General features: G+C 37.2%; 1 protein-coding gene across 1 annotated transcript in view; it reads left to right on the top strand.

Moving 5' to 3' along the window:
- LOC145681441 (uncharacterized) overlaps positions 1–25,803 on the top strand; it is a 115,685-nt gene that overhangs the window by 33,374 nt on the left and 56,508 nt on the right. Inside the window, exons 2-3 of the mRNA XM_081753086.1 lie at positions 19,398–19,438; positions 20,827–20,920. Of these exons, the coding sequence (XP_081609212.1) occupies positions 19,398–19,438; positions 20,827–20,920 (135 nt within the window). The remainder of the gene's footprint in view (positions 1–19,397; positions 19,439–20,826; positions 20,921–25,803) is intronic.

Genomic DNA, 25,803 nt, shown 5'->3' with positions numbered 1-25,803 from the left:
GACACTAATTTATAGAAACTCTCAAAGTTAATTTTCTGAGAGGTCCTATCATTTAGTGTTATCCCCCTAATTTTGTATATATGCCGAACATCCCCTTGAGCGTTTGTTAGCCGCATAGCATAATTTTTACAGCCAAGACCAATAAAGGTTGTAAACTCCCAACCTTCAGGAATTTCATTCGTCAGATCACCCAAATAGTTTCCGAGCGGTAACAAGGGTTCCTCATCTTTTTTCTGTAAGTACATGATACTGTCAGTGTCACAGTAGATTACTCTGTCAGGTCCTACAGTCGTCAGTAGTTCGTAAAGTCTAAGTCTAGCCCACGAAGTAATAAATGCGGCTAGTATCACATTGGAAAACTCCAACGGAACGTTTTCATTTTCAATGTCTCTGTACGTGAATTATGAGATGGTCATCATCAATTGGCACCACACTTTGAATTTCATACCTTGCCGTAGTTAAATACCTAAGAAAGGTAACCTCATCACTAACGATTATACTCTGCGACATGTCTGTGCGTTGCCCCCACTTTCCATACAATGAATTGAGGTATAGCTTTGCACATTGCCTCAATCCCGGGTTCATCCTTATATTGTCATAATTTAATCGTATGCCTTCATGGGCATAATATTCATCGATATATTTTTGTTTGTCTTCTTCAGTGGTACAGTAAGCAGGAAAACCAGAGGCTTCCTGCTTCATCTGAAGGAAGGAATTCACGTAGGTCCCGAACAGCCCTCCTGAATTCCCCTCTTCAGGATCTAAAAGTTCAAATTCCCATATCTCATGTATATCGATTATTTTGTAACCTTTAAGAGCAAGGTGTAACTCTGGTGTACAAAATGTTCCTGTGAGAGCACACTCAGCATCGCTATGGGTACATTCGTTAGTGTTTTCTTCTTCCATGCATGTGCGGCAAAGGCCGAAAAGTAATCGACCTCCCGCAACGTATGGTAAGATCGGAAAGTAGAGGTCCTTTGCAGGGACGATTGTGCATTTGACTACACCGTGAATACTTTCCACATCTGGAAAGTCCGGTCCCGTGTGAATCTTAGGTGATTTAACCGGCATAGGTTTACGTGCCATCACCCACGGGTATAACGATGTTACATCGGCGTAGGAAATTCGCTCATCACTCGCACAATCGACGTAGGAACGAAAGACCTCCGTGCGACCACCGTTGTAACAGTTCTTAGGAATAAGAAAATCAGGTAGATTAGTACAACGTTCTTGAACAAACTTTTGCACTTCCTTATCCGTCTTTACCTTATTGTCCCAAGAACATTCCCATATTTCGTATAGGTTTACACCTATACTTTTCAGGTACCTACGGCGGCGCATGGTTTGCTCATATCGTTTCTCCATCGTATTGTACGAGTCCTGGGCATCGTGCAAAACCGCGTCACGGTTAAAGGGGAAGCAAAGGCGGCAGGCATGGAAATAACACCCGTAAAAGTCGAAGGCAGCGTTGAGTCCTTCGTGCCATCCATCGACCTTGTACCTACCAATATACTTTTCCCCACCTCTCCTAGCATGCTGGATTTCTATCCCTAATTGGTCTTCCATATACATAAGCCATTGCATAGCTTTTGTACTATACTTGGTCTTATGATGAAATCCCAACGCGGGAATGATAGGAATAGTATTCTCCGGTAAGTGCAAGGTACGATATGTCCGCATCGCAAGACTTGCAATGGTAGATGATGTTATGAAACATTGCAAACCCTCCGTTTTCTCTTCGATGATAGCGCTAAACTTAATGACCGCTTCTGTTAGAATTCTAACATCATTCTCACAATAAGCCAGCATATCCCTCTGCAGGTTAAACTCCTCGCCACTTTCCGCACGTTCTTGGTGCCAGGCTTCCAGTTGTTTTCTTTCTTCTGTGCTTCGCCCTTCATGGTCATAGTACTCAATCGGAGGGTAGGGACCAACATAATTTTGATTTTCTTCAGTATTAAATAAATATGGGAAATCTCCCTTCTTTAAATTTTGACTAAGGCCTAACGTTTTTGGTAATTTGGATAATTTGACGCCAATATAAAGGAAAGAGTCGCGGAAAAAGATACGATTACCTATGCTGATATTAACAATCTTTTGACCCTGAATAAGGACACTAGGTACAATATGCTGGTCTTCTATTAGAGTTCTAAGACAGAAGAGACCATCGTAGCGACTACCATTATGGGCGATTGCCACGATTTTCTGAAAGACAGGACGCTCTACTAACACATGGTTAATAAAAGCCGTCATTGTCTTAAAAGAAAACGAACGATTTCCAACATTGTCACCGCACGTTTTACAAGGCTCATCGATACCTTTTCTTATACAGGCGTGACAAACATGACGACAGCACACCAGCACAACTTCGTGCTCCCTTTCACCGCGATCATTCGGTGCCTTCAACATCGTCTCTACATCATAGGTGATGTACATAAACCTTTTCGTATGAACAGGTCACTGTCTCTGAACAAAACATGTATGGTTTGTATCAACATACGCACGGCACGTTGAACAAAAATGTTCACTACACATGTGATCAGATTTTCGCCCTCTCTTATCAAAGATGACGCCGCAATTGATGCAGAGCTTTACATTATCACATACAGATCTAGCCGATTTATTACATGTCAGATGATTATTAAAGCATTCACCTTCAGCAAACTCTCTATTGCATGCATTGCATTTAATTCTGTTTGCGGTATAATCACGTTCGTGAGTATGTTCGCAAAAGTACAACGAGTTTTACACTTATGTGCACGTGACCTTTCATCATAAGCTTCCAAACAATAATAACAATACTTCCGTGCCTTGAGGAAAGTTCTAATGTTACGAATAGGTTCGAAATGACCAATAGTGTTACCTCTTCGATAAAGGATAAAAATCTTATTTTCTGCCGGTTCTCCCGGGTAACGTACTATATATTCCCGGTTATTCTTTTCATGCTCCTCATAAACTACGATTTGATATTCCCCTTTCAAATATGTTTGAAAGAGGATCAGATCGGAAAAGTCACAACCTTGCTTACTTTCAACGTTAACCCCTGCCATCTCGCAGAGAACTTCTGCTTTAAGAAGCCATGTATCGGAGTTTTCTCTTTTTAAATTATACAAATCATATTTTGTACCGTGGAGCTTTACTTGGCCCCATACAATGGCCATAGGGAGACAGTAAATATTTCTATTTTCAATACGAATTAATCGTTTTTCTAAGTAATCTTGGTATTTTGCATATTTGTCAACGGCGCTCGATGTAGTATTTCTTCCCTGGCCGTGCATACTCTCAGCGATATGGAATCGAAACAAAAGTTCTTGCCCCAAAAGGAACACTTCATTCGAATTTAATACACGTTCGATTGAAGTGAGGACTGTCCTAGCAGAGAAATTGCCCTTTCTTCTAAATGGAAAGTACACTGGTTTGTTGTTGGTACTATTACTACTCTCTATGTATAAGCCAATGTAGTCCGAGGGGCGTGCATTGGAGATCACATGTTCCAACGCAAAATTAATTAAACTTTCGATATAAGCCTCTGGGTTATTAATGTTCCTTTCATCACCCACAGGTCTGACGGCAATTTCATGTCCCGTAAGATGGAACTTACGAAACCTTTGTCTGCTTTCTCTTACAACTTCGAAATTACTATTTCTTTGATTATCCCCGCCATTATTACTATCACTACCACTACCACCTGTACTACCACTATTAGGACTACTAGTAGTACCAGTTGTACTATTGTTGTTTATGTTGCCATGTCCAACCATTGGTGGAACATTGGCATATGACGGGTCAGGGTGAGGGGTAAAAATCATTTGGTCCCCATAGTCATGATTATCCTGTACACAGTATTCAGGTGGATTGTATACAGGATTTTCTCCCTGGACTTGTTGCGTGGGTATATCCACAGCATTGTCCTCGTTTTGAACCAAACTCCTCATTTCTTCAGCTGGTATTTCATCGGAATTTTGAGTGCCAATCCCATTTACTTCATCCAAGAAAGCTAAATCTTCATTTGTTAATTGATATAAATTATTAGAACTCAAGTTATGATTTTCTTGAGGGGGCATGACTATGGCATTATTTGCGGATGGGATTAAGCACGGTTCCGAAACAAATCGCGTGCCAAAATCAAAAAAGTCCGATAACTCTGTATCTTTTATCCTATCCACCTGACCTTCCCCACATGATAATAAATAAAAGAGTTTTGACTGCGCCGATTCGTAAGTATGACATGTACGGAAAAATCCATACAAAAATAAATCTAATATATCAGCACTGCTTACGCAGTGCTGGAGAAGTAATGTATCATTACCTTCGAAGGCACGAAGGGCGCGTAGGAGTGCATCGCATCTCCCCGACCCCCGATATCCCAGCCTGTTCAATTCCATGATGGCTTTCCAGGTACTGAAGACCCTCGGGTAGTCGTTGAAACCGCGCACCAATTCCTGGAGATAAATTTCATCAACCATATTCAGTTCTTCGGACGGGCAGAAGAAATCCATCTGAAAGAAACAAGACAAAGAAAAAAAACTATTTTGAGTTATCAAGTTGACGTTAATATATCACTTGAATATAAAAGAGAGAGAGCACATTCAATTACTTTCAACCTATAGTTATATTTTAATAATATGTAAATAAAAAAAACATTCACTTATTTTCAATCTATAGTCAAATAATGATATGTAAATAGAAAGCAATTTGTTTAATTTATGAAAAAAAATCAGTAATCTATTCTTTTAAAATATCCAAACACAATAAGTCTCTCTCTGTTCATTAACATTGGTTAAATACAGCTCAAATATGTATAATTTCTTTCTTTTTTTAAAAAAAATCACAATAAGTGAAGAAATACACACCTTTTAAGCCTTAGTTGTTCGTTCACAACACCGGAAAAAGAAGAAAAAATGTCGACTCTGCGTCACTGTAAGTCTAAACAATAATGTCTGGGTGTTCTATTTGTGCTGCTACCACCACTCAAGGTTCGGCAAAGCTTCAATGTCTGGAATACAATAGGCTTGAATCAATTTCTTTATACTTTATTTAATAGTATTAAAACTATATAGTTAATTAATTAAGATGCGCTAAAGCTTGTCCTTGATCTTACACGTACGCTGCCGTGAAAGGAAATGATACCCCCACACGCCAAATGCATGTTATATCGTGTCCTATCATGTATTGCACAACCACTACTACTACTAATGACATCTAGCGGCAAAAGTCATAATTAAAGATTAGTTGTGCGTTGAAAGTTGAGCACTGCTGACGCGTGTGTGACAAAGTTCCGTATATTTCTCAGGTGAGTATAGTATATATGTTTTCAATGCGTAATAAACCATAGCACATGCTTGTATATTCTGTTGGTCTTAATATTCTATCAAAGTATTGAAGATCAAACGCGTATAAGTAAAACTATTGGGTTAAATAAGGAATATAAAGCCAAGTCTTTCAGTGACAGAGCAAATATTTACTTAAGTGGTGCGGTACCACATCATTTCTGGGGTATGAAGCCCAGTCTTTCAGTGATGGACCCCTCTACTAGTATTGATGCATTACGTTTACAATAAAATCCTAGTGCCTCACTGCGAAATCCATATATAAAACAATTAACGTTCAGTAATGGGAGGCATTACTCTTAAAGACGGGTATAGCCCCTTTTCTCTACGCAAAAGACTGCATTCAGTAATTAAAAGTTATGAGGGGGGAATTCAGTTCGGGTATAGTGTCCCCTCTTCTCCACGCAAACGAGTGCATTCAGTAATTGAAAAGTTATGAGGGGGAATTCACTCCGGGTATAGTCGCCCCTCTTCCCCACGCAAAACGAGCGCGTTCACACTGCATTGGATTCTCTTTCTGCACCCCTACCAAGATATTTCGTATTTCATTTCATTTTTACAAAGCCAATATTTATTTTTCTCACTCATTACCTTGCTTAATATAGAGTTAGTATGTACAAAAACCATGTGACTACCATATGATTAAGATTCTGAATACTGCAACACATGTTTAAAATACGCAAGTTCATATTCCCAACACTTATTCAGAAATAAAGAACATCTAGCTTAAATTTCTCTCACTTAATTACATTCTTTCATTTGTCATGTCTTGGAAAAGAGAAACATTTGAGTATTCACTACGTTTCGTGATAGCCAAGCTATTCTAACACGAATTCAAAGGGAGAAGTCCGCTGCTATGATCCAAAATGAATCAATGAACGTAGTTCTTTTCTTTCGAGTCTAACTGTGGGAAAGAAAAGTCTACACATTTACGTAAAATTGCAATATTCGCATGTATCTTGGAAAATTGCATCCACTACAACTAAGAACTTTTTATATAAGTACATTTTTCAGTATGAAAACACCTTTTTCGCGGTTCTGAACACTTTGTGAATACATCTGTGCACTTAATACTGACTGATTTTCTAAATATTAGGGATACAAGCAAAACAAATCTCTATCTTTTCTGTTGAACTTAATTATTTTACACTAAACAATATATTTTGAACATTATCTGTAGTAAATATTGAATATGTATGTGTTCTAAAAGTGTTCTTTATGTGTAAATTGCTTATTTTCCGAAAAGACTTCCCAATATGAATACAGATTCATGACAAATCATTCAGACACAATGTATTTATATAAAATCTACCATCAAAAATATTGGACAGTACGCAATTCTGTTTAATCACAATTTCAGTTATAAAGATTCAAAGAAATTGCACACTTGATTTTTGCCGTAAAGTCCGTCAGTGGCGGGTCTTAAGGCACATTACCAAACATTTCTAAAACTATAAAGTATCTCATTGACGGCTCTTGAGGGACGTCACCACGCATTTCTAAAACTATAAAGTATCTCATTGACGGTTCTTAAGGGATGTCACCACGCATTTCTAAAACTATAAAGTATCTCATTGACGGATCTTAAGGGTGTCACCACGCATTTCTAAAATACCAACTATTATGTAAAGTATCTCATTGACGGCTCTTAAGGGACGTCACCACGCATTTCTAAAACTATAAAGTACCTCATTGACGGCTCTTAAGGGATGTCACCATACATTTCTAAAATACCAACTATTATGTAAAGTATCTCATTGACAGCTCTTAAGGGTTGTCACCACGCGTTTCTAAAACTATAAGTCCGTCCGTCATTGGCGAATCTTAATGGCTGTCACCACGCATTTCTAAAACTATAAAGTATCTCATTGGCAATTCTTAAGGGATGTCACCACGCATTTCTAAAACGCCAAAAAAATTCTGCAGTAAACTATAAGTGCATCTGTCATTGGCGATTCTTAAGGGATGTCACCACGCATTTTTCTCTAAAAAGATTAACACTGCCAAGATATTTTTCGTGTCCCCACATATTCTTAACTATAATATAATAATGATAGTTCCATTCTTGACTCTTTCCTGTGGTCAACTTGTCCAAAAACGCAACCGAAACGGAATCAAAACTCAAACATAGTATTCAAACAATTTTTAAAAAAACAAAAACAAATATTTCGTTCCTTCGTGCTGACCGTTCAGGAAGCTAGCTTTTCCGGTGTTGGGCGTTATGCCCCCGCATGTATGGTTCCCCGGTTTTGGCAAACACGGAAGGCGATATGTCACACACGGTTCCCTCAGGTTTGGGGCACTATTCCCCCATGTATGGTTCCCCCGGTTTCGGTAAACACAGAAGGCAATATAAGTCATGGGAGGTTCCCCTGTTTGGGGCACTATTCCCCCATGTATGGTTCCCCCGGTTTTGGCAAACACGGACGGCAATATAAGTCATGGTAGGTTCCCCCTGTTTGGGGACACTATGCCCCCATGTATGGTTCCCCCGGTTTTGACTCGATATGCTCCCCACAAGTTAAAACATATTGGCAAACTCTTAGTTCGTTTCTACACTGTGTTAATTATTTTCATAAGAAAAAAACAATATGTGTTAATTTTCTAGGGGAGTCCCACCATTCGATACTTATGCAAATATATCTAATCAATTATAATGATATAAAACTTACTTGAATATGATATCTTCTTCTTTGAACAAACACAGAAAAAATCCAGAAAAACACTTTAAAGAAGCAATGCAGAAGCCTTCGCGAGCAAAATTGTCAATACAGGAATGTGTACTCCATTTATATAATATATTTTTTATTTATTTATTAACATAAGGGGAATGGAATAGGGGGAGAAAAAAATAAAGTAAATGAATTTGCCTTGTAATACAGAATTGCCTCACTCTGCAAAGAAGCAGAAAAGAATTCCTTTGTCGGTCTCTTGCCGAATCGAAGGAAAATATTTCTTTCTTTTTCTATAGAGGTAATACCAGGGAATTTTCACACAATGCCTAAAGTTTGAAAAACATCGCCAGCATGTCTGAATTCGTACCTCAAAGACGCCAAATTGTCGTATTTTTCACAGCAAATAGTTGTTTACCAAGCAATAAAATTCGTTAGCTGAGTTCAGGCGACAATGTTCCTAAATTTTAAAATTCCGGCTTTATTCAGTAAGCTATATAGCTATCATTTTCAACATCTGTTTCAATAACTTGTTTTTTTGCCGAAAAGAACAGGACAATTATTTTATGTGGCAATACACAGAAACCATTCTACAGGTTCTTTTTTGTGTGTGTGTTGTTTTGCAAACTCAAAATGAAGGACAACCATTTATTCATCAGGTTATTGGCATTGAAGTCCAAGGACAGCCTGGCAACACCTTGTTTGTTTGTCCGAACAGGGTAGTGGGCGGGGGAAAGGTTGTTGTTCGCAAAACCATCCACCAGAAGTGGTTTGTACAAGAAATGTATGTCAGTTGTCGCAGGGTAAAATCCTGTTCACACAGGATGCGGCCAAAGAGAGGCGGTGAAGGGTGGGGAGCGGGTAAAAACCTGATCACACAGGATGAGGCCAAAGAGAGGCGGGGGAAGGGTGGGTTCTCCTGCTCTGTCAAACTAGAGAAAATGATTGGCAGGTAACTATCTCCCATGGTTAAACATTAAAGGCGGAGCAAACTGGTTTTTCCTGGCCAATCATATCGCAAGGTTGTTTGCATAGGGTGTGAGAAACTGAACTTCATTCTTCTACCATTCAGTATTGCAATGGATGTTGGAGAGAACACAGGAGCTTGTGTATCTGCGAATTTTGTACTGAGCAACGCTGAAAAATAGCAAAGTTAAGAACCACGCAAGCTAAACGAAAGAAGTGCAGTTCGCAACAAAAAAAATAAATGAAAATAAATAAATATTTCTTCCTATCCTTCCCTTTCCTTTTCCATCTTAATACTTTACTCCGTAAAACAAAGCACCATTAAAAATCGTTGCTAAACATTGGAGCTTAAAGGGTGTAATCATATTCATTATTCATAATTTTCTAGTTCAAATAAGAGTGTTCAATTAGTTACGAGCTTTACAAGTCAGATCATAATTAAATTAATGGGGAAAAACCTTGTGGGAGCTAAGGACCCCGTTTTAAGCCATATACTGAAGTTCTAATTATCATATCATAGTTTTAATTCTAATTTAATTATAATTTCGATTCAAAAACGTATAGGTTCATGTTTAAAGCTAGGAACACCGTTCAAATCCGTATCCTCAATCAAAAAACCGTGTTGGATCGCGTTTGAAGCTCGGGATTGCGTTCAATGACGTATACCATGGCACTAATTATCTAAATCGTAGTTTTAATTCTAATTTGATTATGATTTCGATTCAATAAACGCATTAAATCATGTTTAAAGCTAGAAACAGCATTCAAAGCCGTATCCTCAATCAAAAATCGTGTTGAATTATGTTTGAAGCTAAAGATTGCGTTCAAAGCCGTATACCATTGCTCAGTAGCGGATTTAGGGGGGGGGCTAACGGGCTGAAGCCCCCCCCAAAATCATGTTTCAAAAATTCAAAATAAGCAATGAAAGTACAAACGGCTGACAATGTAAACTTACGTACATATATTCCATTCAAGAATAATTATTTTTCCAAATATATTTCATTATTTTAACACGCAGTAAGATCCATTATATTTTCAAGGGCTACTTTAGACAAGGCTACGGGATCCTATGTAGAGTTGTTCTGTCGCATGATTAGTGCCATACTAAAGAGTTCGATTAACATATGTTTCCTGCAGTAGTCAGACTTTTAGTATCACTCTAATCATACTTTAAAACGATTCTGCATAAGGCCCTACGGTGTCTACTTGCTACGTAACTGAGTACAGCCAGCCTCCGTAAAGAAGGAGGAAAACAATTGCCGTCCGTAGCACGCAGAGTTACATTCGGAGTTCGGCAGTGGCTGTTATAGTGGGTCTCTCGTGTCTGGTAGTACTCCGTGAGGAAGAAGGTTAAGTGGGCCTTGCTATACACCTACACTACACTTACACTTTCTGTTACATTTATACGTACACACATTCCCTTCTTTTTTGCACGCTTTCTTTTTCATTTTATACCTCCCACTTACCCTTAATTTTTTGCCCTGTTCATCTTGGCTTTTCACCCTCTTTCCCTGTCTGAACTTCTTTCCCTATTTTGACCTTTCCCTAACTTTGACTATTTTCCTGACTTGTGTCATTTCTTCCCGATTGTGTCCTGTATTTTATTCTATTTTGCTTTTGAATCATAAATCCTCTGTTTGAGGTACACATTTGACCATTTAGCATTTGTAGCACATATGACTAGTGAGCTGGTGCACCTACCTATTTGACTGATAATAGTCAGAAGACAAGACAAGACAAGAGTTACATTCCCGCCATTCGAAAGAATTATATGTTTTTGTTTGAGCTTTCTCTTCTTTAAGATGTCGAAGCGTAAACAAATTGACTTAAAATCATTTTTGGGGTATGTTTAGTACAAGGGGTCCAAAAGCACGTAAAAAACACAAAATTTACAGGAGAAATGGGTGATGCAAGTACTTAGACGTAACATAACGTAACCAAATCTAACCTAACCTAACATAAACGTAAGCTAACCTGAACTAACCTACACTAACGTAATATTAGTAGAAATAAGCGACATTCTATCATTTTTTGGAAAATTATGCGGGACTCCTACACTAATATAACATAAACTAAACTAACCTAACGTAACCTAAATTAGCCTAACCTAACTTTAACTAACCAACCCTACCCTGAACTAACCGAATGTGAACAAAAATTGCCACAATTGTAACATATTTTAGAGAAAAGAGCTGGACCCCTTCTGCTAAACATAGGCCTCATTTTTAATCAAGACTGAAAAAAAGAAAAAAGCAAGTGGTGAAGAAGAACGTTTAGGTAATGATTCTTCCAGTGCTTCTTGTGAAACTATTCCAACTGGACTCACAGCTGCAGTGCAAGGTAAGATAAGCAGCTCTGACTTAAAACACTGTTCTGCAATGGACGACATTGGGAGTTTTGTAGGACAATGTGTAATTACAAATGAAGAAAAATACCACATTTTCACAAAAACATGGACACCAAATTCAAACTATCAATTTCCACTTGTCCTTGAGTCCGGTCAGAATCGTAAATTCAATATAAAGTGGTTAACCGATTTCCCTTGGTTGTCATATAGTAGAAAGAATGAAGGTGCTTACTGTAAGGTGTGTGTATTGTTTGGATCGGACGAAGCAGGAGAAAAACGAAAAACTCCTCTCGGGAATTTAGTGAAAACGCCGTTGAAAAAATATAAGCATGCGCTGGAAGTGTTTCGGGAACATGCAGGCAATGCTTATCACAAAAGTGCTATTGAAAAAAGTGTCAATTTTGTAAGAACTTTTGAAAACCCTGAACTTTCAATTGATGTATTGCTCAATGCTGAAGCCAAAAAAAGAATAACTGAAAACAGAAAGCGACTGATTCCCATTGTCAAAACCATAATGTTCTGTGGTCAGGAAAATATTCCTCTTCGTGGTCATCGTGATGACGGAATAATTGTACTTGACAAAGATACCAAAACAAATGAAGGTAAATTCAGGTCACTGCTAAGATTTCGTGTTGATGCGGGGGACATAGAACTTGAAAATCACTTGAAAACAGCGCCAAAAAATGCCACATTTATTAGTAAGACTATCCAAAATGAATTAATCCAGTGTTGTGGTAATATCATTGCAAAAAAAATCGCAAATGAAATACAAAAGTCGAAACTGTATTCTGTGATTGCCGATGAGACAACAGATGCAGCTCAACTGAACAATTGTCTGTGTGCATTCGTTATCTTGACACTGACTTATGTAAAGTGAAAGAAATGTTCTTAGGTTTTGTTCAAGTTAATGATATCACAGGTGAAGGTCTTGCCAAAAGTATTTTGAATAAATTTTCTGAACTAGGTTTAGATCTGTGTCACTTACGAGGGCAGTCATATGATGGTGGAGCCAACATAGCAGGAAAGGTAAAAGGGGTACAGAATAGGATCCGGGAACTTAATCCGTTGGCAATATATATGCATTGTGCTTCTCACCAGTTAAATTTATCTTTAACACACGCTTGTTCTGAACCAAGTATTAGAAATATGATAGGTACAGTGACAGAAGTAGTAAACTTTGTGCGGGACTCAGCCCAACGAATAGAAACGATGGCAAATTTAATCATCAGTCAACATCCTGAAGAAAAGAGGCACAAACTTAAAACTTTGTGTGAAACTCGTTTTGTTGAACGCCATGATAGCATTATATTTTTTCTTCATGTGTTTGATTCTGTTGTTGCATTTTTAAATTGTGTAGATGAAAAAGTGCCATCGATAAAATCCGCTGGACTCCTGTCGTCTACTATGAGATTTGATTTTATTGTTGCACTTAACATTGTAGGCACAGTGCTTGGTCTTACTCTCTCACTTTCTCGCCAACTTCAGAATCCCTCTGTGGAGCTTCACCAGTGTTACACAATGATAGATAATATTTTGCATCTGCTTAAGGAGTACCGTAATGACAATGAACATTATGATACTATTTTTAAAAAAGCAGAGGAAATAGCAAAGCAAAACGGTGTTGTAATAGCATGTCCTCGTACAGTTAGAAGACAGGTACACAGATCTAGTGTAGAAGCATCAAATCCTCAAGAGTTCTACAGAAGGAATGTTTACCTTCCATTTTTGGACCACCTTATAAATGAATTGTCTTCCAGATTCTCTTCAGTTCAATCTGATATTCTCCCCCTTTTTAAACTGTTACCAGCCTTTGTGAAAGAAGTTAAAGAAAATGATGTGGTTGAATTTGCTCGCAAATACCTGGAAGATTTTGATGATTGTGAAGTTGCACTAAAAAGTGAAGTGCCTCTTTGGCGTGAGCATTGGAAAAATAAAAGCAATCCACCTAACAGTGCAATAGAAGCATACAGTGACCCACTTACAGTGTTCTATACCAATATAAAGAAACTTCTTCACTTGCTATGTGTTCTACCTGTTACAACATGTTCTGCTGAAAGGAGCTTCTCCACTTTGAAATTGGTTAAGTCATATCTGCGGACAACAATGAGTGAAGATAGACTAAATGGACTTGCTCTAATGAACATTCATAGAGAAAATGTTTCCATTAGTGTTGAAGAAGTTATAGATCATTTTTCTCAATTGCATCCTCGACGAATGCAATTGTTATTCCAGTAAACCAGGTAAGATCAAATTAAACAGTATTGCATTAGGCGTAAATGTTGTTACTTCTTCATTCTATTTTGTATATTTGTTACAATGAGGTTGTACACAATGTTTATAGTTCCTTATAATTATGGTTCCTTAATGTAGCGTGTTTAGCACCATGTATAAATAATTTAGGAAGGTTTTTCTTCAATCGAACTAACTCATGGTGAAATATGCTTATCCAAGCCCCTCCCAAAAATATTTCCTGGATCCGCCACTGCCATTGCTCTAATTATCTAAATCATGGTTTTAATTCTAATTTGATTATAATTTCGATTCAAGAATCGTATAGGAGCGTGTTTCAACAAGAAAGAAGGTCATTCCACTTTTCCAAACAACCTCTATTGCACAACTAATAAAACCACTTCCCCCAGAAACCTCCCCCAAGGACGGGGCCGGCCTCTCCAAGGCCGACACGGCCATATTGACATCGAAAGTGGTTAGGTAATAAAGCAATTAAGAGGGCAATAAAAGCTATTGTCTACCACTTGTAGCGGCAGGTCTACTAACCTTGGACCGCAAGCACCAGAGGTGAACGCTCTACCACTGAGCCACCGCGGCCCCTCCCATTGACGAACTGTGTTTATGAAGTGTTTTGAACCGAATGATCAATGTAGGTTTAGAGCACGGCTTGTCTATATTATATGGATTACAGAAACGATTTAGGTCTTACAGCAAAGACGAGAGCGCGATTTATAACAACGCATAAATCACTTACACAACACATATTCTTACTTTCAACTTTCTGGAATTCACTTGAAGTTGTTATTTTGTAATTTGTGATGTAAAAATGTCAAGACTTTCTGTGATAAGATTTTTGCCCCCTGAATTAATCGTATTCTTAAAATTTGCGCTTTCTTAATACTCTTTCTCTGTAACTTTCCGTACACATAACCTTTTCTTTGTACATTAGCTTCACGAATAGAATGTACGCAATTTTTACAACTACAGTGTCTACGTTAAGTTCATTTCCACAAATTGCACAAATGAAATCAATATTAATATTATTATTTGTTTTTTATACGAATTAATGTTGTTCAGATAGCCTGAAACAATATGAAATTACTACACTCTTGTCAATATAATATATTATACTGAGATAAGTTTCATTAATCAAAATGATATGGAAATTTATGTTTAAAATTAGGAACATTCCTTTCTACTTTCTGTTACTAATTGCCGTAAGTGATATTGACAAAAGGAAATAGTAATTTTGTCTGCTCGAAAATGATTAAATATTGTATAATCACAAAACGTTATAAAGGGTTATGCATTTTAAATTTAAGTTTAGTATTTGAAATGAAACACATTTGGGTTTTTATCCAGGCATATTATATAGGTCTATTTATAATATATTTTTTTTAAATTGACTGAATAATCATGTAGTGATTAAACCTTTCAATGCTTGCTTTGCACTTGAAAACTGCTCTTTTGCAATTAAATCTAACGTAGATGTATCTGTAGATTTTCTTCAACATAAAAATCTAAATTGATTATGAGCATGTAAACAAAATGTTACGTTCTTATTAAAAATAACAAATCAGAACACCAAAGGCATAGTAATATATGTCTACATTTCAAATTATAAACCAAGAACCTTACAGAAAAAAGAACCTATTAGATACTCATTAAGTACTAACTTTTACTGTACAAATCACTTAGCATATACAACTTCATAAATCTCCCACTGAAACTGATGCATGAAGGTAGACAGTGCCAAAGCCGGATTCTAGGGCGCGTCTAAGTGACCTAGCAGAATGACTTTCCCGCACCTGCAATTATGTGGTAAGAACTCTGAACACCGTTCCCATTCCTATAAACCTAAGCTAATAAAACAAGCTAAAAGCTTTATTTGAAATATTTTGTTGCAGCTTTATCAGGTTTTTTGTAATACAAAGGATGTTCAAACAGTTTTGCCCAGTGGTCTCTATTTCTTTATTTGTTGCAGGAGGAGAATGAAATTTTTAGTGAACATACTTGGAACATTTAGCTATACACTGAGCCTACTCAATGTATCCTTCATCAGCTGTGACGAATCTGATCCAACGTTCTTTCCATTATGTAAATGCACTTTGATAAAATTCTGGGGATTGACTTTTACACCATCGCTTGACACAGGAAATAAGGTCTTTCTCACTATCAAATGTTTTACCGCGCAGGTGGGCCTTCAGACGACCAAAGAGGAAAAAATCAGACGGAGCCAAATCCGGACTGTAGGGAGGGTGAGGAACAATGTTCCAACCCTTTTTCGTAATTTTCTCCTGCGTCACAAGAGCTGTATGGTTTTTGGCATTGTCATGGTGTAGTCTGATGAGATTACCCTGAAGCTGTGGTCTGTGGGTCTTGATGACACGTTGCAGCTTGTCCAATGACAAACAGTAACGGTCCTTGTTAATTGTGGAGCTTGTCCTTGGATGATTTGATTAATGGTCTCCTTATTCACATCACTCACTACCGTCGATGGTCTACCGCATCGTAGATTGTCCAGTAGAGAGAAATTACCTTCTTTAAACCTCTGCAACCAAAGCTGGATACTGCTGCGATCCAATGTGTCCTCCCCATTAACAGGGAGCAACTTACTGTGAATCGATGTAGCAGAGTCATCGCCGGTCTTGAAGAGGAATTCCATCACCGACCGTTGTCGCAACCTGACATCTACTTCACGGTCCATTATGGCTCAACTGTAAATAAAAGAAAATACTTTCATATACCAACTTATAGCTAAATGTTTCAAGTATGTTCACAAAAAATTTCATTCTCCTCCTGCAACAAATAAAAAAATTAGAGACCACTGTGCAAAATTTTTTGAACACCTTTTGTATTAACAAAAATGTTGAACATTATATTGAAAAATCCACTTGCTCAACAATTTGTTTCAATAGCGCCATATACGTACTTTAGCTAGCAATACATAAGAATATAATTTAAAGAAGGAACGTGAGGAACCTAACTTTAAAAAATTATATTGATACCAGCTGGCTTAATCGAGTTATTGACATTTTAATGTATGTATGCAAATTTGCATGTTTAGGACCGTGGGGGGGAAGCAAGAGGGCGAGGGTTGGGGACTTTTGAGAAAATACTTCCCTTATGATGTTGTAATAACTAGCGAAGTTTCAGCTTGTTACTAATTAGTCCCGACAAAAGCCTATTTTTTGCCTTTATTGACTGGACTATTAGTGTTGTATGAAACTGTGAATAAATAAATAAATAAATAAATAAAATAAATAGTTAAATAAATGATCGTTTCTAAATGCATTTTTATATGTTTGAATTTCAATGGTGAAGTTTCATTGAATTATGTATGCACCATACACTCTACGATGATTTTAGCATTAGAAACATTAAATACTATACTACACAATCAAGGGTTATTTGACGAAGAAGTATGTCGGGGTAAATCGGATCATTGGATATATCATAAATCCAGTGCATTCAATTTATCATAAATGTCTGACATCTTTAAAGTTAATTGTGATAGAAAATATTTATTACCATATATTTCTATAACCAGCAGTTTCTAGTGGCTAACATATAAATGCTCAACAGGTCCATGAATGATTTCAGATCTGAAACCATCGAAAACATATTGATCGCTGCATAGTCATCGTGATGTTCCGTAAGACTAAGCTGCATCTTCATAAAGCACGGGAGTTAGCATCAATAGATTAAGAGGCCTTATCACTGTGAAATTAAAATACCGCTAATTTTACATCTTCAAATAGATAAAATATAATCGAAAAGTGGAACAAGAGCTCCTTAGACAATATTATTTTACATGAGATACCGTTATCATGACTCCCTTATCTACTTTCGATTTCCAGCCATTTAGAAAATCGGCATATATTTTCGCGTTTCTAAATGACTGCAAACGGAAAGCCACTAGGTGACTCGTGATAACGATACCTCATGCAAAATAATATTGTCTAGGGCGATCTTGTTCCACATTTTGATTATCTTTTATCTATTTGAAGATGTCGCATATTTACTGTAAAATTAGCGGTATTTTAATTTCGCAGTGATAAGGCCTCTTAAGAAGATGGTAGTACAAGGATTACAGGCGACTGGTCATCTATTCCACCCACCCATTACCCATTCAATCCTCTGCCTATACAAGATGCCAAGTTTGTAAAAAAAAAAAAAAAAAAAAAAGAAAAGAAAAGAAAAGAAAAGAAACAACCCTGGCACTTCTCTCGCTCTAACTTATCACCCTTTTCCTAACAATCCTAACAGCTCTTTAAGTAATGGCTTGAATAAAAACCGAAACCTGATTTCTATTCTCGAAAACAAGACTGAAAAACATGAAAACTCGTATCTTCACTTCGTATGACGTCACCTAAAGATGAAAAAGAAAAAAAGATGAGAGAAAGGAGATAAAGAAGGAGCAGTGCAGATGCAAACAACGAAAATTATAGATTTGTGAATCTGGTAGTATATCATAGTATTATGAGAAAAGACACCTTGATGGAGATTGATACAGTGTTAGACTTACAAAGAGTATTATCATAAATGACATGTAAACGTTTTTAGTTTTTTAAAAAAGTACTTGAGGAAGTAAGCAATTATTTTGAGCACACATACTTCTTCCATTTCAAAGTTGTCGAAAACGGAATAGATTGAAATAGTGTGACGTCATATCCTTCTCGTTGCCATGGTGATCGCCATTTTATTTTCTAAACAACAAGTAGCCTAAATACCTAAAGAACCTATGTGCAAAACGAAAACAGTGATGACATATTTCGGAACTGCAAACATTAGAGTGGAACAAATACTTATGTTTCTTTTTAAATATGTATAATGATTGAAACTGAAAAAAGGCTAGAAAAAGTAATTAGAAAAGAAATATGTTAAATAATGCTATGTGCATGACAAGCATTGACACTAAAATAAGCGAGTTTACATGTCTTGTGAAATTTTCCCTCTGATGTATATTTTGAGAATTTCTATATTTTCAGGTTAAATTAAACCTTAAAGTGTACTCACCCTGTTCATAATCAGATATTAACTTTAAATAATTCCGGAAAATTTTTGATTCATTAATATGAGTATGATATACTATTGCAAATTTGAACAGTTGTTTAACAGTTGTTTAAAATATATACTGAACCATTCATAATTGGATGTGTAATTATTGTACGTTTTCTAATTTTAAAAAAGTTGATAGAAAATATAAGAAAAGATGTTACCTATATCCAGTGATGGTCCGGATTGAATATTTCTAAGGGCTAGCCTTTTCTTTCTTTTGTTATGTATATTTAGAAATAATATTGTGCACTCCCATTATAAACAGTAGACATTAGAGGTGTAAATGCTCCAATAGAATTAACATTATTCTAAAAGACTCCTTCCTTAAAAAATCATATATTTTTCCAGCTTTCTCTGTGCCGACAGTTTGTCAATCTACACGTTAGGGAGTTTATATTGCGTATAATTGCTTCCTATGGTGGATTACATGATAATTGTGCTTATATTAACTATTCGATTTCTAGCTTATTACTTAGGGATGTGGAGCTTTAAGAAATAAGCTCTTTAACTCCATTAGCTTCACGCGTTTGTATAGAAAAAAATATGGCGATCACCATGATAACGGGAAGGAAATGACGACATCACTATTCCAGTCTATTAAGAACAGAAAATGTATTACAGCCGTGAAAAAGGTATGATAGATTCAAGAGATTAGCATTTCTCAAGATTTTTATACTGCTTCGAAGAAATTCTTTCTATTCTTAAAATAATCTTTCATTGAGAGGCTTAAGGTATCACAATACAGCTGAAATGATTATATGTATTATAATAACTCTATTGTTTTCTTTTCAGATCATTTATATAACTCGTACATAGTGGACTCAGGATGGAAGGTAAACCTTGTTATATTACTAATACTACAAGCAAGGGCGCCCATGTTGTGGTTTCCAAGGGGGAAGGGGCAAATATAAGCGACGTTTCAAATGTAGTCTCAAATTTTGCGGTAACTATTCTAAAATATCTATTGGGTTTTCTATCTTCCGAAGCACAATTTCCTCTAAAGGGGGGCAAGCGCCCCACCTAGCCCACCCTGATGGGCGGCCTTGACTACAAGTAATAGTGTTACTTGTTAATTTATGAGTAGTCTACTGGATAATAATTTTGGACTTTGGGCACGCAGATAATAATAATAATAATAATAATAATAATAATAATAATAATAATAATAATAATAATAATAATAATAGTAATAATAATATAAAAAGCAAATTTGTTAGAAGAGAAAACCTAGAAATTGATAGCCTGAGGGTAAGGTACTCTCTTTGACGACTTAAATTTTCACAGATTTCAACTAACCACCACTTTATGATTATGATTATTATTATTATTATTATTATTATTATTATTATTATTATTATTATTAGTAGTAGTAGTAGTAGTAGTAGTAGTAGTAGTAGTAGTAGTAGTAGTAGTAGTAGTAGTAGCAGTAATAGTAGTAGTAGTAGCAAATTATGAATATACTTGAAAAGGTAGGGGTACATATTACGTCATGTCGTCCCCGTGCCTATCTTTGCCCATTGTAATTTTTTGAAAGTGGAGGGACGCTACAGATATTTATCGGAAGTAGGGGACGGCGTTCCCCGCGTTCCCCTTCACTTTTACCCTTGCTTAAAGGTTGAACTGCTAACAATTGTACGTTAAAATTAAAGAGAATAAAGGTGAATGATGGAGTGAGGTGTGATAAACGGGACAAACACAAGGGACATTAGTATAACAGGTAAAATTATCTTCTGCCTAGGGGCTGCTCTAGACAGATGAAGATATAAGGAGCCCTGTTAAAGACAGAAGGTCTTACTGTGATGGAAATACGTACGGTAAATGGGCATAAATTCGATAGTCTTCGAGTAAGAATAAATTCGGGTGATCAGGTGGCAGTGTATAGCAGTAGAGAGTGAATAGCAGACTAAGTAGGGAGTAGGCATAGTCTGGACGGACAGGATGAAGAGTAATGGCTGATGGGAGGTATATCTAACTGTGATGAACTTCTGCTCAAGGCATTCAAGATGTGACGTGATGTCGGGGAATGTGATGAAATTATATATATATATTTTTCTTCTTCTAGATTGTTCAACTAAATAACAATAATTTTGTCAAATATCATCGAAAAATATTATTAAAAGAATGAGAAATTTTCACAAATTTGAAAAAACTTTTGCGAACTTTTTTTTGTGCTTGCTAAACTCTGTATAATCCTAACTTTACTAGTACGTTTCCTTGCCAGGATGTGCTGCAGAAATTGATCACGGCTTTATCGTCTAGTTTAACTTGGAATAATGATTCCATCCGAAAGTTGTTACAATCAGCAAATTATAATGGTAAGTATATTCTTTAGATAATTAGAAATGTTTTCGGATAAATTTTTAGGCACTAAGTATAGAAATTTGTGCCGTATACTTTCATTTTTCTTTGATATGACTCTTGTAATGGCATACAATGCAATACATCAGTCTTGTAATGCAATACTTCTAGTTAACTTGCTGCTACGAAATTCGTGATTCTATTGATTCATAGATTGATTTTTTGAGTTTAACGTCCCTTCCAGCAGCGGTACTAAATGAGACGAGACCTACTGATTAACGTAGAATCCGAACCACCGCCGGGAGTCGAACCCGGGTCTCCCACTCGTGATTCTATAAACTTCCATTCTCTGGTTCAGGGCAGAAACTAACGAAGAACAAAAGAGAAGTAAAATCAGTTCGGGCCAGTGGCATACACAGAATTTCAACAAGGGGTGATCAGTGGAGTAGTATTCCTGAGTTTATAGACGATTTTGTCCTCAATGGCCTCTGCCTCAGAACTCATTGTCCCCTGTTTCAGGATCAATGACATAGGGGTACTATAGAATGATATCATCTAAATTTTTTGCAGAGGTATCTTGGTCTACTCCCAATTTGCAGAAGAGGTACATAAGATCCCCCTAAATTTTGGAAGTAACCGAAACTAAAAATTTGATAAGGAGAAGTGGACTGGAGTATGTACCACTCTAATTTTGGATGGTCCATCTCGTTCCCTTTTATGGGTAAAAACTGCTCAAAATTCAAATGTTGGAAGATTTTGACCTATTTTATTCCCTTTGACCATGTAGTTGAGAATAGAGGTCTATTATCTCATAAGACACAGGTATCGTGGATTAGCTCTCTTAAATTTCGGGAAGGTTACATAGGATCACCCCCTTGTTGCGATGTTGGTAGTAGTGTGCCAGAAAACGTTATGGAATCAGGCGCATGCCGAACAGAATGGAGTTTTAAGATTGAGTCTGTGGAAAGAGTAAGGTGTTTATGGATTTAAGAGTACATGTGAATCAATGTTGGATTCTGATATGATATATCCATCGAATTGTATGAAGGTGGTATTCACATATACTCAACTAGTATTATTATAATAGCTTCATTGTGTCATTGTGGTCTGTATGTGAACCCTAATGTGTGAAGTAGTAGAATAAAAATTTGATCTACGAGTCAGGAAGCGTATCTTTCTGTTATTAGGTTGTACCCACGTATTCTAGCTTTGTATCACGTTTCCGCATAGAATTTACTTTCTAGTGTCTTTGTAAACAATATAAATTAATTTGTATTAATTTATCGAGTTAGTGGAAATTCGGCACTTCGAGTTAGCGGAAATTCAGTATCACATTCAATGTTGAACATTAATAGTAAAAATAATAAAATATACACTCACGAGCAATTGAATTAGAGACACTCGCCGAGTAGGATGTTGCATCCTCATTTCCCTTGATGAAGGTGGCAATTTCACATGGCACTGGCTCCTAAAAATACTGGAAGCGTTGTGGAGCAATACTGATCCATGATTGATGCGCAGCCTCTCCAAACCCATGAAAATTAGTTGGAGCAGGGTTTAGGGCAGGTACATCATTCTCGATACCATCCTAGATGTGATAAATAGCATTGAGTTCGGGGCTCCTCAGGAGATAGTCAAGCATCTCCACATTTGTGAAGTGCGCGTCGAAACAATCAGTCACAATTCGGGAGCTATGGGCTAGAGTATTGCCTTGCTGTAGGTACAGATCACCTGTAGTGTGCTGAAGACGAACATGATGTGCCACAAGGTTCCTATAACGTCCGTTATGAGCTATACGAAGACTTTAATTTCATTTCGCATGAACAGACCTCCCACGAGGATAGCATCACCCCCGCTCTGAACTGTACGCTGCTGCCAAGAAGGATCCATTGCTTCGTGTGGTTAAAAACGCACTAGCACCCAACCAACAGCGTGTACAAGCTGGTTCTTCGACCCATCTTGGAAAGCGAGTTTTTCCATGCTTGGAGCGTCCAATGGCAGTGTATCTTTGCACATGTCAGTCGTTGTGTCTTGTGATGGTTGTTGAGCAAAGGTACTCTCTTAGGAAGCTTGCTTCTGTGTTCCATGGAGAGGAGATAGTTGAGAATGTCAATGTTGTTTACACGTCGTTGATGACCAGCATTGGGTTGACGAGTGATTTGCTGCACTGTAGCTCGTTTATTCTCTCCTATCATTCTATCTAACCGACGATGACCCCTATCATCAAGTCGTATTTGACAACAGTTGATATTGGTAGCTGTGGTTTTGTACACGGTATACTCTTAATACAGTGGCCTTTAGAAAGTCCAGTGTCTACACACCTTCAGTGGTGGACTGATCCCACACCTCTGGCTCTAACAATTTGGTCGCGATCAAATGCACTGGGGTCCTGTGTATTACTCATCCTGTAGTCAACTGTTGCTCATACAGCCCATACGAGGTCTGACGTCCTCGCTGTAGTACGCCACGCCCTTTGTTACATTCGTCAGGCCGAGCATAGCGCAATTTCCCCAGACGGCATCTGTCTGTTATTCAATTGTTCATGAGTGTACTATAAGGTTGCAAGAAGTACGGAGTCATGGAAGACTGTGATGATTCCTGTACATTATTACGTGAGCTTGTTAATGCAGTTAATTCACACACAAAACAATACACTTAAATATTTCTCACAATTCCACAAATAATAAACAACACGTCGCATGATAGGAAGCGCGGAAAAGGCATGTGATGAAAAGTAGCGAAAGTGAAATGATGTTACGTGGTAAATGTGAAACATAATATGTATGTGCAAAAAGAATAAAGTTCACTTTCTTGTTGCCACGCTGGTGGATGAAGAGGATGGATAGCGCTTTACAGAGGACCAAGGTATCCATCAATGAGAGTAAGTTGCTCCTTCATAGAGTGTGATACCCATAGAACTGTAAGAGACTTCGATTTGGGTGAGTACGTAATTATACACCAAAATTTGGGAGAAAGTGCATTGGCTTACCCTCATTCATCAAAGGAAACCCCAGGGGGTACGTATCTGTTCCTAGGCCCTCATCAAAAGGGGAATGTGTTCATTCATAAACCCTAATAACTATAGGACCAAAACCATCTACCTTAGAAGATGACGTCTACAATATTGGTCCACTCCGCTGATCAAAAGGAACTATAGGAGTGGTATCTGGTCCTAGATACCCATCAATGAAAATAAGGTGCTCACCCACTGAACCATAAACAAAATCTTAGAGGATAAATGAGGTCAAAAAACTTGATTTTTCTTAAATTTTCGGCAATTTTTTACCCATCAAAAGATACAACTCACCCATTGAGTGTACGTTGTTCTAAATAACTATAAAAGAGAGTAAAGTATTTCTCCATAGGATTATAAGCACCTAAACATTAGCATAGGGCCATAACTACCTATCTTTAGAGTATGAGAGGTACTTAGCTTTCCCACCCCACTCATCAAAGGGAACCACAAGGGTGATGTGTAACTGATACTAAATACCTGTGAAAGAGAGTGAGATGCCTCTCCAGAGGATCATAATCACCATATATATGCATGGAACTGTAAGCAACCATCTAAAAACGTAAGGGGTACACGCTTGACCCACTCCACCCATCTAAGGAACCGCAGGGGTTTGTAAAAGGTTCTAAATAAGTATGACAGATAGTGAGGTACTCCTCCATAGGAGTATAACACCCATACATAAGTATAGGACCTGAAACACCCATTATAAAACAAAAATGGTACATGATTGGACTACTTCATCATTCAAAAGAACCACAGGGGTACGTACTTGGTCCTCAACAGCCAACAAAGAGAGCGAGGTACCTCTCCGCAAGACAAAAAAAAAAAAAAAAAAAACTCAACATACAGGATAAATAACGTCATAAACTCCGAAATTTTGAACTTTTGGTAATTTTTACCTATCTAAAGGGATGAGTAAAAACCCCAAATTTGCAGAGACATATATTTAGGACTAATATACTCTTCCAAACTAAGAAGTCATCTGCCCAATGGAGCCATACCAGGTGACCAGTCGATGATCGAGGTAATGTGACTGACGTCATACCACGTGACCCTGTGACGTTATATCACGTGATAAGAGTAAATGATTGATCTCACGTGATAATTTCCTGCCATTTTCAGCCAATCAAAGCAGTTCGTGACAGTGGCTGTAAATTACTATAAGCAACGCAACTCGAAGTTTATCCTTTATTTACTTGCATCCATATTGCAGAGATAAACGAAAATAATACACTGAGAAAAAAATTGTAGGTGGCGTACTTAAAAAGGTAGGTTACATGTGTAATTCCTGTAAGTTTTGGACTTAACGTACAGCAGACGTATAATTGAAAACGCATGTGTTTTAATACTTTGTGTATAAGTTTTCCAAGTATATGAACTTTCCGTATGAAACAATATAGGCGGTCAGGATCTTACATACAAATGGACGTATATAACATATAGCTGACGAAGGTAACATAAGTATATGCATATACTATACGGAAAACTGTTAGGTGTCAGAGATCCTGCAACGGCATGATGTAACATCTAATGGCAGTGCGTATGTAGCATATGGATAACGTAGGCTCTATACTAATTTCTGTAGTAAGCAAGAGGATTCCGTATGCAATATACCGCTGTCCAGAGAACGGATTTTTCTCAGTGTAGGAACATAGATTTTACCCCTAAAAGAGAGGTTTTAATGTAACTAAGACTTTGAAATTATGTAAAGTACACTTTGAAATATAACGTAACAATGTATGCGCAAGTACGTAAAGTACAGGGTGAGCATAAAGTTTTGCCCTGATTACAAAAATTAATTACAGAAGAACCGTTTGACATAATAATGTAAATACTGGTCAGTTAATAGGTTAGTATTACAAGTTTTTTAAGACTACTTACGTT

This window comes from Thermobia domestica, chromosome 3 (genome assembly GCF_964235325.1).
Source record: "Thermobia domestica chromosome 3, izTheDome1.hap1.1, whole genome shotgun sequence".
Taxonomy (NCBI): Eukaryota; Metazoa; Arthropoda; class Insecta; order Zygentoma; family Lepismatidae; genus Thermobia; species Thermobia domestica.
This window is presented reverse-complemented; position numbering and strand designations above follow the sequence as displayed.